Source organism: Sycon ciliatum, chromosome 3 (assembly GCF_964019385.1).
Source record: "Sycon ciliatum chromosome 3, ocSycCili1.1, whole genome shotgun sequence".
Classification (NCBI taxonomy): Eukaryota; Metazoa; Porifera; class Calcarea; order Leucosolenida; family Sycettidae; genus Sycon; species Sycon ciliatum.
In genome coordinates, this window is record NC_088645.1 from 45,867,172 (window position 1) to 45,885,252 (window position 18,081).

Sequence of the window (18,081 nt, forward strand, 5' to 3'; positions counted from 1 at the left end):
CAATGGAAGTTTGACTGTGCTTGTGACCATGGTGACCCTTACACTTTTTGTAGTTCTTTTTTCTGTTAGATGCTCTTCGAAGTTGTACACAAAAAATACATCCGGTAAACTGTGCCTGTTGTATTCCTTACAGTTACACCTTTCCATGATTTTGTAACCGCCCATGCTTTTAAATAATATTCCTTGTTCCAAAACTGGAACAGTAGCTGCTGATGCGATCTTTTGTCTTTTGTCAGTTTTGACACTGTCTTGATCCATGCTATGGACCCCACCTGACTATCCTTTCCAGTTTCCACACGTGCACATGCACGGCACACATTTCACATACACGATGACCTGGCTGTAGGCTGTAGCTGTCCTTATCTCTCCCCTACCTTATTGTTGGGAAGAACCTCCCGCTTGGGTTTTGCGAACTTGCTGATATTTTTAAAGAGATAAGCAACCAACATCAAACATCACAGTGACAGTAAGCATGGTAAGTCATCACATCATGCCATTTCATGGGGAAAGCCGCTTTTCTTGGACAGTCTTTCGGTGAAAGGTCGTTCTGTGACTCGCCGTTCAGTGAACTGGGGTTCGGTGAACAGTCGGTGAACCCACTTTCGATCCAGTCGAGCTTTTTGAAAACTTTTTGAGTCTGATGACTTTCAAACAATCCTGACACAGTCACAGCGAGTATTGTTTTACATTTTTGGTATTTCGCTATCAGCCTCTTGTCTGATCTCACGTTGCTTTGAGAATACTAGTCTATCATGCCTACAGTACGAATTGAAACGAACATCCCAGCCTCGACAGTTCCCGAGGGCTTCATCGAAGAGCTGTCTGCGTTGGCCTCCAAATTGATTGGCAAACCGGAGAAATGGATTTGTATCATCATCTGTGCTGACACTCCAATGTCCTTAGGTGGCAGTAGAGAGCCGTGTGCCTTTGTCAATGTTTCCTCTATTGGCAAGATCAGCCCGGAGGAGAACCAAAAGTACACGGAGGGATTCACGCCGCTGATTTCGGAGAAATTGAAGATCCCCGCAGATCGCTTCTACCTCCAATATTATTGCCAGGACGCGAATGATGTCGGCTGGAATGGGCAGACATTTGCACAGAGGATGCGCAGCTCGTCCTGATGGAGTGGAGATCACGGAGATTAGGGCATCAACTTACCTGACGGCAGTCAACTCTGCTATTCCAGCGTGATGTGAGCTTGGACTCGCCTGTTTGAATCAGGAAAATGTTTGAAATTATTTGCGACACATTTAAAAAAAAGTCGAAGATGAGCCAGATCAGTGATCATGGTGATCAACGCGCGCGGCGCACTAGTAAGAACACAATAGTTTGTAGCTGAGTCCTTACATGTATGCGAGCAGTGCAGTATCAGTACTCACCCACCACACTGCCACAGTCACACCCCTGTCCCCAGGTGTATGCATACTGTGTAGTACTTGCATGCGTTTTGGCTTTGTTTTCAATAGATTTTTTTCATGTGATTTTAGGAGAAGTGCTACCACCGCACGCAAGCACAGTTTTTTTTCCTGTTTTCAAAAACGGCTCGTACGTCCGCTTTGTGTGCGCGCGTATTTATGTGTGCCTATTTGCGTTTGCGCGAACGCGCACACACGTGTGTGTTCATGTGTGTGTGCGTACTAGCGCAAGTGTGTGTGTGTGCGTATGTGTTGGACACTCTGTGTTGTCCGTAGTGATTTCTAGAACAGCCGATTGTACATCACAGCCACCCTGTCAGCTGTGCTCATTGCTAGTTTGTGACATCACATGACTTGCATCAAATGCTATTTCTACACATCACATGCTATGCTGTCAGTACACTACTTCAGGCTGTCTATCACTACCTCAAGCCCTCCCTCTCCCTCCAGGCATGACCAGTAATGAATGTAGCATTTTTGCCATCACTGTCTTGTGGATTTTAACTTCCCCAGCAACTAAGGTTGTAAATCCAATCTCTCTGTCTTTCTCTTGCAAAGGGTATGTTTGTATGTATGTATGTGTGTGTGTGTGTGTGTGTGTGTGTGTGTGTGTGTGTGTGTGTGTGTGTGTGTGTGTCTGTTACCCCAGCAAGTGTATGTTGTGCATAGGTAACTGTCTTGGCCATCCTATTCCGATGCGCTCCGTGTGGTGTAGACCAGGTGTGCATTGGTGGTCGATTCACATGGCTTCACTAGTTATGTGGATTAGACAGTTATCTGGCGCTAGTCTTGATTCAGATCTTGTCCGCTATCGTTGCTACAGTAGAGTCGCGCGCCCAAGAACGTTGTTTCCAGGGGGTTAGCCTGGAACGTTCATATTTTTCAGCAATCTGGCTGCGTTCTTATAGCACGTTCTTAGAAACAATCCGTACTGGATCATAATTATGTATCCCACAGGCTGCCGGAAAACCAACACCGCCGTTCTTAGCTTTATGCTGTGGCGTTCTTAGAATTTCAGGCTGGACGTTCTTGGACTCCACGTTCTTCAGCGCGTGACTCTACTGTATAAGAGTGGGCTCATACCCAGTGCATTTGCAGATTAGCATGCTTCTCTTGCGACGGACGTATACATGGTGTGTGTGTGTGTGTGCGGGCGCGCTCGCGTGTCTGTGCATACACGTGTATGAGTGTATGTCTGTCTCTATGGCGTGTGTGTGTGTGGGGGGGGGGGGGGGGGGGGGAGGGCTCTGTGAGTACGTGCCCCAGTATGGCCAAGCGACGGTAATTACAATGCAGTACATGAACTTGACTGGAAGAGTGTGTGTGTGGGGGGGGGGATGGACATGATTCAAAATGGAAGTCGTGCGTAACGTGTGTAAAAAAACTGACACGCCAGACCTCACTGACTTGCACCTCCGCCTGCACGCTTTGCGTGACAGCGGATTTCAAACAGAAGGGTGATTGTCAAGAAAGATCATTAAGCATAGTTTTGCACGTATTATTAAATGTTACAACACGTGCAGATAGATATACATGAAGTACAGACAAGAAGAGAGAGGGGGGGGGGGGTTGACAGGTTGAGAGAGGGCGGGGGGGGGGGTTGACAGGTTGAGAGAGGCTATGAATCATTTGTGTATGATAAATATTTTGACCACATTTTGCCAGCTAGAGGACGACACACCACACATCTTCTGCAAAAGTTCCTGACTCTATGCATGGGGGTAGCAGGTAAGACTAAGAGTAGTGATTGATGTGGTACGGTGCTCTGCCACTGATCATAAAGATCTCGGCATCACCGCAGACAGGATTAACAACATCAGCTGCGAAAAGCGGAAATAATACAGCAACTGTGTTCGTGCAGCATATACATGTACAACCACATTTGGATTGCATACACAACCATATTTGGATCACCATGGTGGACTGGTACGTGCCGAATACGGCAGCTTGTTACAAACGCAGCAGCCTGGGAACGGCTTGCAGCCAGGCTTGCAGCACGGTTGCAGTGCTGCACTGCTTCCGTGAATCTCTGATCCGCGGAACACAGCTGTGCGAGAGAACTCTGTGGCAGTCTACATGGCGGTGGCGTGGTGGTGGTCGTCGTCGTCATGTGAACAGTGAACAGAAAGAACGGAACATATCAGAATGTGAAATTCATCTTCACACTCGTCCAATTTTGATGGAAAGCTGCGAACGGGAAAAGTCTGAAGACAAAATTTCAGCTGCGAACATGAAATTTCAAGACATGTTAACGATGAGCGTTGTCAACCTGCTGACCACAAATCCAGGTTTGAGATGTTGTGTATGTAGTAGTTAGTAGTAAAGTCTACGGAGTCGTCGTAGTCACGCGATCACTGAAATAAACTATTTTTTTGCGGGCAAATAAACTATTTTTTTGCGGGCAATATCGCATATTATTGCCCGCGGCGCGAAAGGTGCTGATTCGCTGGAGAACGGGCAACAATCACGTGCCATGTGATAATTTGTATTGTTTTACTAGGGGAGTCCCAACAGGCGACTGCCTTTTTACTGGCAACCCTAATTGAAGTTTAAAACCATGTAAAGGATCAGAGCAAGAGAGTGGGCCTGTCGACAGTCAGCTGGAAGACAGTTCCATCTGCCTGCCTCCAGAAACGAAATAGAGCGCATGCCATACCGCGTATAAAGAATGTAAACTGGACCCTTCGAATATCATGCATGCACAGGCAAACAAGCGTACAAACATGGGTACACACATGTGGGCAGGCACACACGCACTGTACTTTGTACTTTGTACTTTGTACTACTTTGTACTTGTGCTTGTACTTGTTCACTGCCAAAACTGGTCACGTGGGTCTCCCCGGTAGAGGGGAGAGAGACTCAAAAGGAATCTTGGAAAGATGACTCAATTGGCCATTGAACCACCCAGCGGCCGACACCCCCTGAAATCCCCAAACTAGGGTGGACTTGAAATGATCCCACTTATGGGCTCACCGCACCTCAGTAAGTGGGTGAGGACAAGGTGCAGAAAAAGGATTGACGGCATCAGGGTATCCGTCCCGGGATTCAACTGCAGTTACCCCTGCCCCCGGTGAAGGTAATACTTGGTACTAGAGTGGGTGGCTAAATCAGAGTGGATCTGATATAAGCTTCACTAGCACCATTGATTACACAAGAGGTAATCTAGCCAGAAGCAGTCCATGGTTAACAGGTGTGTATAATTCAAATAGAAAGTATATGAACCCTGAAACCAACACAGGTGGTAGGTACACCAATACACCTTCAAGCAGCCGAGCCCCTTGGCAACAGGCCCAACACAATCTGGCATAAGTGTACCCACCAACCGAACTAGCTGGCACACATGCACACACAAACAGCTTCACTAGCACCATTGATTACACAAGAGGTAATCTAGCCAGAAGCAGTCCATGGTTAACAGGTGTGTATAATTCAAATAGAAAGTATATGAACCCTGAAACCAACACAGGTGGTAGGTACACCAATACACCTTCAAGCAGCCGAGCCCCTTGGCAACAGGCCCAACACAATCTGGCATAAGTGTACCCACCAACCGAACTAGCTGGCACACATGCACACACAAACAGACCCATAGCAACTTGTGCTGGGATTACACCATTCAACGGCTTGCAAGGCTGATGAATTGACCGCCACTATTTTTAGCCTGGTATCCACCACACAGCTGTTTGAAGTGACTTTTTCTGGCCAGTGAATCCCTATTTTTCATTTTTTCATTTTTTTCTACACACACACACCACACCACATACTCCGGCATACACTGGCTGTTGGTAACCACCCACACACATACACACACACATACAGGTGTGTCGCATAACAAACCTGATTCAGCTCGGCCATGACCGTTTTATACTCGTCACTCTTGGGGCTGATAGGATATCTCTCACTCGGATCGATTAGCAGATTGAACAGGATTGGTGGATCCTGTTTCTTCTGACCGGTCTTACTCCAACAATCCTCATCACGGTATGGAGGGCCACAGTGTGATCTAGTTACACAGAAATGCATCAAACAATTCCACGTCAAGAGGTATATACTGTCAGCGTCTGTACTGAAAGTCAACAAATCTTGGGCGCATATCCGTTTTCGGCTATTATCGGCCTAGCCATGTTTGGCCGAAAATTTGTTTTGCAAGGTTCAGTGTGACAGTGTATACAGGCAGCAGCAGTACAGGCCGAACATTTGAAGCGGCCAAAATGGGTTTTAGCCCTGGGAGGCCGAAATTTGAATGGGCCGACAATTTGTAGACTCCCCCTCGTACTCAACAGTAGGTATTAGGACTAGTGATGTCATCCTAGGATATTTTAGCATATCAACAAACTCTGTTGATGGGCCAGGCCCGGAAATTTGGCGAAATATAGATTTGATTTCAAGCGCAGTAAAGAGGCCATCATTGGCGTCGAGGAGTGAAGTTTCATTCATATCTCAACAAATCCGTATAAATACGGCTTTTAGCGGAGGGAGAGACAACATCCTTCTGGATTCTGATTCAGGGTGGTGTTGGTTGTTGATGGGCCCCTTTCCCATTGCTACTGGTGAATTGTATGGTTTCCGACATACTGCTCCATACCAGTGAGAATACAAGTACTTCGAGACCATAGACTGCATAGTCGCAGGACCCCTGGAAAGAAATCGAGATGCTCTCAGATTGCTTCTGTCCTAGAGCAAAACGTTCAATCATTCACTGGTCCGCGTCATCAATATCGTCGCTTATCCTTCGACAATTTGAACTTAGACTTTGGACAACAATGCGTGCACTTGAGGTGATAAATCTTGGTACAATGGAAGGTAAGGTATAGAATGACGCGGACCAAGTATTCTGAAAGAGCCATGATGCGCAGAACTCCTTACCAAACCCATCTACGCAAGGGTCAATGACAACCGACTTTAAGAACCACCAGCGAACATTTTCGTATCATGCCAGGGTTTCCATGCCAACATACTGTTGCCATGCCAGTGGTGTCAGCGGTGTCTGTGTGTGTACATACCCCTCCGTGTAGAAGTGAGCCTTGTACTGGTTGTTGCGGATACCGTACAGACCAATGGTCGGTTCTGGATTCTTCGGGTAGTAGAAGTAATGGGTACGAATAGCCTATAGTCACACAGTGAATACACACACACAGTAGAGAGATTAAGATGCACGTTATTTCTGACGTGACGTTCAATTTCAGGTCAAATTTTTTCAAATTTTTTAAAATTTCTACGTGAGCTACAGGTCACTCGAGTTGTTTTTCGACGCGCGAGCCACATAACGTGAGCTGAACTTTCGCGTCAAGTCGGATATAACGTGCATCTTAACCTCTCTATTAACACTTAGTGACCACACAGCATTGAATTATGGGCTATTTGGGGCCAATAGTCCTAAACATTTCCTGCCGCCCCAGTACCCCTCCCCCCCCCCTCCCATCCCCTGTTCGTGGTTGTACCAAAGTAGAATAGCTTCCGATGCCCCTGTGAATACCCCGGAGTGACTTGTAAGATACGCAGCTAGAATGCAATGTGAATGGCGGAATTTGTGCGTTTGCAGGTGGGCATTCCAGCTCCAAAAAAACACACACGCTTGTGACCATACACAAGCGTTCACACACACATACACACCCGTGCTCACACACACACACACACACACACACACACACACACACACACACACACACACACACACACACACACACACACACACACACACACACACACACACACACACACACACACACACACACACACACACACACACACACATGAATACACATGGACACCAGCTTAACATACCTTTCCCTGTTCTGTGAACAGAATAGAACTCATGTCCACGCCGTCAATGATACGATCCGAGGGGATTTCAGCGCCTGTCAACTTGAAGACAGTTGGCAGAACGTCAACTGTACCGGCAAGCTGAAGGAAACACACATACGAAGGTTGTGAATTTTGTGATGTGTGCATAGATTTTAGTGTTAGTGCACGCAATGTCTGAGTGGGTGTTTAAAAACGATTCCATCATTGGCACAATACCGAGATAACGATTATTTCCCCCCCCCCCCCCAGCTCATGTGAGATGCAGGTGGCAATGGGAGAGTGTGCCACACCAGCTCTGCCAGCTGCCTTTCCTCTTTGCTCTCCAACTTACTTCCGCTGGCATGGCAGCGTTGAAGAAACCTGTTGGTAGACTCATGCCTTGGTTATCCGGACCCCCTGGATTTACGGGCACTTTGGTCTACCGGGCACCCTTTTGGCGAGATTCAGTGGAAATATTACTACTATTTTGTCACTTTTATGGAAGTGGTGACGTCACACTGGAACCGGATCCAATAACTTGAATCCCAATATGAGCGGGGGGGGGGGGGGTAAGAAGTAAGTACCCTGGGCAACAGCAGCATTGTGCTTTCAATGAATAACCAAATGGTACGGAGTGGATTCTACAGGGCCAAGTGGGATTCATTGATGTAGAGATTGACCGAAGATAAATCCAACAAGACAGGATGGCCTGTCTGACTAAGTGATCAACTTGTGATAGATGAGAACTAAAACAACTGGATGCCCTATTCTGATCACGTGGTGAACATGTCATAGATCAGACCAACAGTAGATGAACAAGAGTGTGCAACTCCGGATCTCTTCTGCACAATCTGCAGATACCCGCCCGCAGCGGAATTTTTTGTTTACGTCACCCTTTTTCAGAAGAACGCGCATTTTGCCACAGAGGAGGGTGAGAACACGTGCTTGTAGTGTAAAGCCCGTCCAAATGCACGAGGCAAAACTTTCCAAAAGACTCGCAGCGCGTACGTCGTCGAAAAGATGACGTCAACAAAACATTCCGCCGCGGGCCAACCCATCCCGGAGTTGCACACACTTGTTTATCTACTCTTGATTACACCCAATATGACTCTATGCCCTATCTGATCACGTGATGAACATGTGACAGACCAGAGCCAACATGATTCTATGCCCTATCTGATCACGTGATGAACATGTCATAGACCAGAGCCAACATGACTTTATGTCCTATCTGACCACGTGATACAAGTGTAACAAATCTGCACAAAAATCCATGCAAGTCTGTGTGGTAGCCTTACAGAAAATTCTCCAGTGCAAAGAAACACCTCACCAACCTACCTCATGTGTGATCTGTCCTGCAGCTATCTTTCCCGGCATCCATGCCAACGCTGGTTCCCTCTGACCTCCTTCATACGTTGTTCCTTTGCCGCACTTCAGCAAACCTTGATTTCCACCGCGAACGTGTCGCGTCAGGCTTGGTCTGCAACAGTGTGATACAAGGTATTGTAAAACATGTTTAGTTACAGAGGGAATGACATAGCTTGGAGGGAATGACATAGCTTGGAGGGAATGACATAGCTTGGAGGGAATGACATAGCTTGGCCAAAGCAGAAAAAACTTGTAACCTACCGTTCTGTGTGTTCCATAAACAAATACAGACTTCACACTTTTTATCCCCGGATTGTGCAGCTCTATGGAAAAAAACTGAGCAGGCAACCTTATTCATTAGGCTACACAGCTTCAGAAGTGGAGAGCAATCGACCAAAGCACATGCAATTCGGGTGTTTCAAAATTTGCCAATTTAAAAGAAAATGTTCCTGCCAACCTCCACATAAAACAGAGTGTGTCTGGGCATTCGGATGAGTCACTGCAAAACAAGCTTGCATGATGGATACACACGCACCCCCCTCCCCAGTCCCCACACACACAAGCACATTCACAGACCCATACCCCCTTCTCCAACACACACCAACATTGTCAAATGAAACTAACCCATTGTCTGCAGTGAAGAACACGAACGTGTTGTCATCCACTCCACTTGCTTTCAACGCTGCAAAAATCTGCCCAACACTGTCATCCATCTCAATCTGAAATCAGGAAATCAAGAAATCACCAAGAAATCAGCCATCTGTAACTGTCACCATAACACCATAACCAAGAGTACATGAAAACCAGAGTGTGCAGCTTGGGGTTTTTCTACTATGGCTGTCTGTCACGGCGGAATTCCGTAATTACATTATATTTGGCGCAGATCTGAGGCAGGAAATGGCGTAGTGCGTACAACTGAGCTGCACTTGTGCAGAAAGAGACCTGCTTGAATCCTGCTTGTACGCACTACATCACTAAAATGATGTAATCACGGAATTCGGCCGTGACAGCAACCCATAGGAGCTGCACACTCTGGTTTTCATGTACTCTTGCCATAAGTCAACTAGCCTTGGGTTTTTTTATGGAAATCAGACAATGAGTGTACATGTTTGTGAAGCAATGCTGTATTGTGTTGCTGTTGCAAGGCACACGGCAATGCAGCCTTGCAGGCTCCACATAGCCACCTGCCACTTTAGATGCACCCCAGACTATGGCAGTGCACATCATCACTATGACAACATGCCCAAGTGGAATAACCATAGTGACATGCCCAAACACCGCCACTACGGTAACACGTGAGATAGAAACAGATAGCCAGGAGGCACATCGAGGGCACCCAGGCAACACAGGGTCGTCATGACAACACAGGGGCGTCGGACAAACTACGGTCACTACGGTACTGACCGTACCACTCTTTACCCCAGCTCAGTAGTACCCTGGGAAACAAGCAAATGCACTCATCCGGGCTCGAAATCTGGAAATTATTCAGAGGAGCCACCCCAAACCCACAAGAAATTGTACTTAAGGTGGCTGACCATACCACCATAAAATACCTTCCGACGGCACTGCCAGGTATGTGGTCCTGTACCATGTCACCATGGTTACAAGCCGCGGTTATGACAACAGTGACAGACGGCAAGGATAGACGACAACTCACCAGGGAATCCCCCATAGTGCCTCTGCTTGTGCTGTTGCGGAACTTTTGTCCAGCAAACTGAGGATGATGTGTATGCTGATAGGCCATATACAGGAAGAATGGAGTCTTGGCAGCTGGACAGGGGACAGGATACATGGAGCAGATGGGAGAGCGGACATAATCAGAAACTGAAGGAGGTGAATCTACAACTTTTGCTTGTACGGTAAAACCTGCAACTAAAGACCACCGTGACTAGCGACCAGCCTGGTACTACAGACCACTTCGTCAGGCATGGACGGTCTCACATTCATTATCATGGGTGCCGTGCAAACCTCTAACTAAAGACCACCTGCCACCAAAGACCACTCTCTCTGGCCCCAAGCGGTGGTCGTTAGTCACAGGTTTTACTGTATGTTATAATTTTGGTATTTGGACTCTTTGTCCAGAAACAGACACAGTGTAACGTAGAAAGAAAGGTGGGAGAGAAATGCAGAGTTCAATCTCTGAAATGCTGGAGGAGCAAACTGATGGGGAAAACAAGGAGTCATAATCAGGAGGAACGTTTTAAAAGATATCAACGACGCAATAAGTAAAGGCAAGTTGCGCATTCAAAACACACACACCATTGGCACAGGTTAGATTTCCTTGAACGTTTTCGTCGCCATCTCTTCAGAAGGAATGCACAGCTTGCTTTACTTATCGCGTTGATTTCATTTCCGTCTCCACGACAACTGTTTAAAGATATAAAGGCGACGGACATTATAAACGAATTGGAAGTAGCAGCAGCAGTAGAAGAAGTAGCAGCAAACAAGCCTTGATTGTCCTTGTTGTTCTGTTCTGTATTACGCTGTGCCTCCGCCATGGTGTTGAGCACTGTCAGCACACTGGGTACACCCTCCGGTAAACGAAATTGAACATAGTGAAATTGGAATCATGCGCATGGACGTCTTGTTCATACCTGCACTTTTCTGTATAAATCCCGTGGCTGCATCCGTGTAACGCTGTGTGAGTGTCGTTAGATCGGCCGGCTGCTGAACAATCTCATTGTCCATGAACAGAGGACACGGTGCTTCACCTACGGAAACATAACAGCAGATATGCATCCAATCCGGAGTACTGAATCACCTTGATCTGTGTCCAAAGTGTTTAATACAGTTTATTGTACTTTAGAAACGTCACCGTGACGTAAACCATGACCTACATTCCCTCTACTAATGCCGTAATGGACCACTTAGAAAGAGCACACACTTTCAGTGCACCGTAACCTGCAATAGTGCTCAAATGCCCGGACTGGGCAGAGCGTTGTGCACAAGAGGTATACAAAAGGAATTCAATAGGACTGTTCCGTTGTTACTCAGGGTTTCATGGTGAAAACCAATCATCAGACAAGAAATGAAAGCATGAATGAAAATGAAATGAATTAAAGCATACAATTTTTGCACGTATCTACAATTGATTAATGCGAGCTGTCAAGAGATTCAGTTTAACACAACCCAGGTGCGCTTGAAGAACATGAAACCAAACTTGCTAAAAGCCTTCTTGGAATGGACACTAGTTGAGTTCAAAGTTTCCGTGAAACCTCACCTTTTCTGCATCCATCGAAACACGATTGATTGGGATAGAAGCAGATAGCGCACGGACACATGTCATGCGAGAATGGTATACCCTGTGTGGTACAGCGGCAACAGCAGCAGCAGAAACAGCAACATCAGCAGCAGCAAGAGCAGCAATAACAGCAGCAGCAGCAGAGACAGCAGCAGCAGCAGGAGGAACAGCAGCAGCAGCAGCAGCAGAAACAACATGCGAGAAATCAAGGTGAGGACAGTGACAATGATAATGGCAATAGACATGATGGTGTGCAGAGCAAGACCAACACGGTGCAATATTTAAACCCACACTCACAGGCCATTGTGAGAATAAAGATTTGAAACACAAACGGTGAGAGCAGCCAGACTCACAAGGTAATGGTCGAAACCCTGGTTGACTGGTAGGTAGGTATTGTTAGCACCGACACCCTGTGAAACACACACACACACACACACACACACACACACACACACACACACACACACACACACACATATGACACATATGACACTAATGTCAATACACACAGATGAATACAACACATGAATGCACGCAAGCGGACACGCTCAAACACCCCCCCCCCCCCCCCCAACACACACATACAGACACACACCCTCAGCACACACAATCCACTGATGCATACGCATGCATAAGATCCTTCTAAATGTGATCAAAATCCGGGGGCGTCGGAAGGTATCTTAGGGTGGTGCTGTCAGCCACCTGTAGTACAAATTTACTTGCTGGGAGGGGGTGGCCCCGCAGAACATTTTCGAAATTTGGGTCCCAAATCAGTGCTTTTGATTGATCCACAGTTACCCCGGGGCCATAGAGTGGTATGGTCAATACCGTAGTGACCGTATCGTGTCCAACACCCCAGAAATCTTCACCGCTTCAAACCGAGCAAGAACTCTTCCCTAAATACTAGTAGTGGTCAACTCACCAAGTGCCACTTGCCAACCATACCCGTTGCATAGCCGACTTTCTTCAGACCCTCGGCTATTGTTGTCTCATTGTGTGGCAGACCTGAGAGAGAATGCAATCATCGGCACAAACAAAGCTGATTTATCAGCATATCAAACAATGTCAAGGTGCAGAAACACATGAATTGATAGTTAAGTACAGTCAGACCTCGCTTAACCGGTCCTCTTTAATCCGGACCCTCGCCATCCGGAAGAAAACCGTTGGTCACCGATCTACAGCATCTGTCATGCATACATACAGTATGTGTGTTCGATTATCCGGTTCCCTCGCCCCTTCAGATGTTTTGTGGAAAACGGATGTGTTCGGCTAAGTGAGGTCTGAGCGAGGTCTGAGTGTACAACCTTGAGCTGTAGTGCTGGTTAGTGACATACTCCCTCATCAATAACACCGTGCTGAGTGCGATACAGGCCAAACCCTTGTGCACATGGAACTGCTATGGCTAAACGTCAATAGCCATCGTTGCACTAGGTAGACACACACACACACACACACACACGCACGCACGCACCCCCCCCCCCACACACACACACTCGTACTTGCTCACTGCCAAAACTGGTCATGTGGCTCTCCCCGGGAGAGGGGAGGGAGATTCAAAAGGGAATAGTGGAAAGAAGACTCAATTGATCATAAGATAGTGGTAGGTTTGTCACACACATACACACACACACACACACACACATACACACACACACACATACACACACACACACACACATACACATACACACACACACATACACATACACATATTAAGTGCGTTGTATATTCATACCTCCAGTAGAGCTAGCCCCAAACACCATCGGCCAAATTCCGGATCTAATTTGGTAACGACCTGTCAATAACGCTGCCCTGAAATGCCAGCGATGCATGAGCGCAAACACACACCGAAGCACACACACACACTCACACGCACACACATACACACACGTACACCCACCCACAACCACATGCACACACACACACACACACACACACACACACACACACACACACACACACACACACACACACACACACACACACACACACGCGCATATGCGTACACCCACCCACAGCCACACACACACACACACACACACATACACACACACACACGCACATACAGTGAAGTGAAAATTGTAGGCTGCTGACCATACCTCCTGTAGAGCTTGCCCCGAACACACCTGGCCAGATGCCGGATCGAATTTGATATCGGCCCGTCAACAGTGCAGCTCTGAGATAATAACACACACATGCATATCCAGTAGTACCCATGTACGAAAAAAGGCACTGAAGTGGCGTTCTTCCACTTGAGAAATGCACTGCCTGGATATTCTCTCTATTTGACTAGAAACAACATGCCTTATCCCCAGTGGTAGGGGAATTCTGGGACTGGTGGTTGCCTTATCAGAACGAGCACTAGCACCTTGACAGGTCTTACCAACCTTCTTTTTAGACCAGCAAGCAGGCAGATAGATAAATACACACACACGCACGCACGCACGCACGCACATACACAAACACACACCTTCCTCCCTGCTTGTACCACTGCCTTGTCCGGCTTTGTGACCCCCCCCAAAGGGGCAGACTCAGATTTGTGCTGTCCATCAGGGCGCTCGACGGGGGTGTCTTATCGCATTACATTTATGGCGGCTCTCATCCTGCCGTCGACGAAAACTATGGTGGCATACCGGGCATTGGAACAGCTCACACAGACACACCTCAGACCTCAGACCTGCCCATCGCGGAAGCGATGATAGCGAACAGCTATGTTAGACATAGCAACTTGTGCTGGGATTACACCATTCAACAGCTTGCAAGGCTGATGAATTGACCGCCACTAATTTTTCGCCTGGTATCACACACACACACACACACGCACACGCACACGCACACGCACACGCACACGCACACGCACACGCACACGCACACACACACACACACACACACACACACACACACACACACACACACACACACACAGACAGACAATCGGAACACCAGTCCAGACAAACCTTGATGGGCTGCATACTGGACTAGCACTGTAGAACTGTGTGAAGCGTAAACCCTCTGCAGCCATCTTGTCCAAATTAGGCGAGTGTGATGTGGGGTGACCATAGCAACCAAGATCACCATAGCCAAGCTGAAATTACAGACACACATACAGAGACACACACAGCCACACATTCATACAAAGTCCACTATATTCGCGAATATGCACGAGAAGTGATGGCGGGGCCAGACGGTTAAAGGTCTCGGAATCTACTCAGACACAGGACTGACAGAAGCAGTTTTTGATTGGTCTGGCCAGAGCACAGCCAGTCAGAGCACAGCCAGTCAGAGCATAGCCAGTCATACCTTGCGCCCCATAAGGCAGGTAGCCCTGACCCACTAAGCAGTTAGCGCGGCCAAGAGTTGGTGCGGCCCCTCACCTGACCAACTGGACCGGTTCCACTGCCCTGCGAACTTTCGCGAAGACAAACTATTTTCAAGTGTGATTTGAACAAAATCAGTGTGATCATGTCCATGTAGTACGAACTTTCGGTCCACGAGCGTGCGCGTGCGCTGGCTGCCTTTTTTCTTCTTCTTTTCTTTCAATAGTCAAGGCCATAATATTGTACGCACAGTGCAAATTGTTTTCACGCGTGTTTTGAACAAAACCAGCGCGTTTTACGAACTTTCGGCACAGTCGTGATTCATTGCACATTGTCATTGTCCGTGTACATTAACTTACCTGTTTCTGGCTTATGCTAAGAATCAGATGCTTCCCATGTACCACAACATGCACATTCACATAAATACAGTACAAATGATACTGCATATCGATTTTTTGTCAGATGTGGATAAGAAGAACTCCCGATATTAAAGACAAACAAACTTTTTCAGTCCCTTGAAGTTCGTCCTAACGAGTTTTGACTGTATTATACTAGCCCGTACAGCATAGGCTGGATTTTTTGGCTACAACTGTTGTTGGTCGAGAGAGAGAGAGAGAGTGCCTAGACATGCACCCTAGATTAGGGACAAAGTGCTCCTTTCCTATATCAGTATTATGTTTTGGTAGCTCAGTGGTGCTAGCTGGGGATTGGAGTCATTCATCACCAATCTGTAATTTTCATAAAATTAGGTGTAGCCTTCATCAGAGGCGCAGATTGAAGTGTTTCTAAAATATTATTTATCTGAGTGAACCGACTTACATCATCCGCAAACAGCAGTACAATATTCGGAGTGGACTGCACGGCTCTGCTAGCGATCGCTAGGAACACCAGTGCAGCCGCTAGCACGGTACAGTGTGCCGCCATGGTTGTATCTGCTACAACACTTCCAACGGACCGGTGCCCCACCACGTCAGCACAATACCGGTATCGACTTCGACAGGCCAAACCAAGCGAAATTTCGCGAAAGGATAGAAATGTTCAGGTCCGAGAAGAGGTACTCAGTAATCAGGGGCGAAAGCTCCGACTCGAACGACGAAGCCGAAGGCGAAGGCCAGTCCGCAAAGCTGTGAAGAGGTGGATCGATGGAGGATGTCACAGAGGTCATGTGACTCTCATACTTGGTGTGTTGGCTCGCCGCGCTCCATGACAACCGCGGGGCCATGCTGCGGACCATGCATGGCGCATGCACTGCTGCAGCGTTCATCAGTGGCGGGACGCACAAAACCAGACTCGAGTCAAGACTTGACAAGAGCACTGAGCAGACCGAGAACGGAGAAGTCAGATCGCCGCGCTGTGCTGTGCCTGTGGCCATGGTGGCGCTGACTGCGAAGATGAAAATGAATCGGAGCAAAAATTCATCAACCGGTGAAGACTGAGGAGAATACGACGTGCCTCGGCCTTCTGCACACCGCGAAGAAAATAATTGAATGAAATATTGCAAAGCGAACTACACGCAGTCTGACGTTAGAGAGTAGATTTACAGATCAGAGAGCAGTACCAGTGAAGCAGTGTGGCACTATTCGACGGTCGTGTCAGGAAATTTTGCGTTTTACTTTGGAACGTGAGACGCGTTTGTACCATTGCCTGCGGAGCTTGATCCGAGCATCGCAATTTTTCCAGTTGATACTCATTTTGTTCGTTGTCTCCTTCACTCCAGTTAGTTTTGGCTGCATAACGTTTTGTTGGGAGGATGAGCGGCGCAGGTTTAGGTCGTGGTAGCGAGCTGGGTGTTTCGGGCAGTAATGTCTCACTTGGCAATCGTTCGGGCCACGCTGGTCGACCATCCTCGACCTCTACTCGAGTGCCTCCCAGAGTGGGTGCGGAACGAGTGGGCGCACATGGTTCTCGCCCTGCCGCAAGCAGCGGTCAACGAAGTCAGAGCACTAGAAGTAGTGGAGCACGAGACACGAAGCTAATGAGTGGGACGGCGTCGTCGTCTTCAAGACAAGTGACCACGAAAAAGCGAGGTAGGTACACCTGACAGTTTTATAAAAAATAATGAAAGCCAGTGAATATTACGGTTCCACAGTAAAGGGCCGGCAGGTCAACAAGAAAAAGTGTTTTACATTCTTTCCAAACAACAATAATAATGGATTACATGCACTCTTATAGGGAACGTAGACGCTCGCGTCAAGGAGTATTTGATATGTTTTTCTTGACTGGAGTGGGTTGTGTCGAAGCATGTATGGCATGCGTGTCAGGGGCATCGGAAGGACATTCAGGGTGGTACGGTAAGCCATCTGAGCTGGTCGGCCATCTGAGCTGGTCGGCCATCTGAGCTGGTCGGCCATCTGAGCTGGTCTGCCATCTGAGCTGGTCGGCCATCTGAGCCGGTCGGCCATCTGAGCTGGTCAGCCATCTGAGCTCCATTTTACTTGTTAGGAGGGGTGGCTCTGCTGAAAAGTTTCGAAATGTGGAGCCCAAATCAGTGCTTTTGAAAGTTTCATGGGGTACTTTGGGCAAAGAGTGGCACAGTTAATGCCGTAGTGACCGTAGCGTGTCCGACGCCCCAGCATGTGCATGGCATACAGGCAGCAGTGCATTCTAAATCGTTCTCGGCTGTTTCGATCTCTGCTCACATGCTTACTGTACCATGACCTCTTGTTATTCACCTGCAATGGTACCTGTATACTTTGGCATCATTTGCGCTCAGGAAATCCTGCTGTATCTATTGCTGCAATGTACATAAAAAGGACATTTTTGTTTATGAATAGGGCTGAAACGGTTATACCAATTACTCGGTCATCGATCGATAATTCCTTAACAGTCAACTAATCGTTACGTCATAGATTACTTGTTGGGGATTCTGAGTCCAAAAGGTACTAACCCCCCCCCCCCCGTTTTTGTGAAGTTTGAATCAGTTTGCGCTGTGAGTATGCAGTTGGCAGAGGTATGG

General features: G+C 47.5%; 3 protein-coding genes across 4 annotated transcripts in view; 2 read left to right on the forward strand and 1 right to left on the reverse strand.

Moving 5' to 3' along the window:
- Nucleotides 1-752: 752 nt before the first annotated feature.
- Nucleotides 753-1,121, forward strand: LOC135813160 (macrophage migration inhibitory factor-like). Its single transcript, XM_065326377.1, has one exon. It carries the CDS (start codon nt 753-755, stop codon nt 1,119-1,121), a length of 369 nt encoding a protein of 122 aa, XP_065182449.1.
- A 1,752-nt stretch (nt 1,122-2,873) lies between these two features.
- Nucleotides 2,874-16,235, reverse strand: LOC135812323 (arylsulfatase A-like). Of its 2 annotated transcripts, none has more exons than XM_065325699.1 (14): nt 15,945-16,235; nt 14,766-14,893; nt 13,544-13,620; nt 12,731-12,813; nt 12,162-12,218; nt 11,788-11,869; nt 11,162-11,278; nt 10,225-10,337; nt 9,192-9,286; nt 8,538-8,679; nt 7,200-7,319; nt 6,419-6,522; nt 5,253-5,418; nt 2,874-3,487 (listed from the first exon to the last, which is right to left on the reverse strand). In XM_065325699.1, exons 1-14 carry the CDS (start codon nt 16,047-16,049, stop codon nt 3,326-3,328), a joined length of 1,551 nt encoding a protein of 516 aa, XP_065181771.1. In that variant the 5' UTR covers nt 16,050-16,235; the 3' UTR covers nt 2,874-3,325. The 2 variants fall into 2 exon arrangements, with proteins under 2 accessions (XP_065181771.1, XP_065181772.1); XM_065325700.1 differs by lacking the exon at nt 13,544-13,620 and adding an exon at nt 13,908-13,984.
- A 75-nt stretch (nt 16,236-16,310) lies between these two features.
- Nucleotides 16,311-18,081, forward strand: part of LOC135812322 (centrosomal protein of 131 kDa-like) — a 41,798-nt gene continuing 40,027 nt past the window's right edge. The window contains exon 1 of the mRNA XM_065325698.1: nt 16,311-17,152. Coding sequence (XP_065181770.1) covers nt 16,876-17,152 — 277 coding nt within the window. The 5' untranslated portion in view covers nt 16,311-16,875. The remainder of the gene's footprint in view (nt 17,153-18,081) is intronic.

What these genes read in the sequence shown, in the direction of transcription:
- LOC135813160 (XM_065326377.1), top strand. Translation starts at nt 753, where the DNA reads ATGCCTACAGTACGAATTGAAACGAACATCCCAGCCTCGACAGTTCCC.
- LOC135812323 (XM_065325699.1), bottom strand. Translation starts at nt 16,049, where the DNA reads ATGGCGGCACACTGTACCGTGCTAGCGGCTGCACTGGTGTTCCTAGCG. An exon ending in AGGGTTTCGACCATTACCTT is followed by an intron (nt 11,870 to 12,161) that starts GTGAGTCTGGCT and finishes TGTACCACACAG; the next exon opens with GGTATACCATTCTCGCATGA. An exon ending in TTCTTCACTGCAGACAATGG is followed by an intron (nt 8,680 to 9,191) that starts GTTAGTTTCATT and finishes ACACTGTTGCAG; the next exon opens with ACCAAGCCTGACGCGACACG.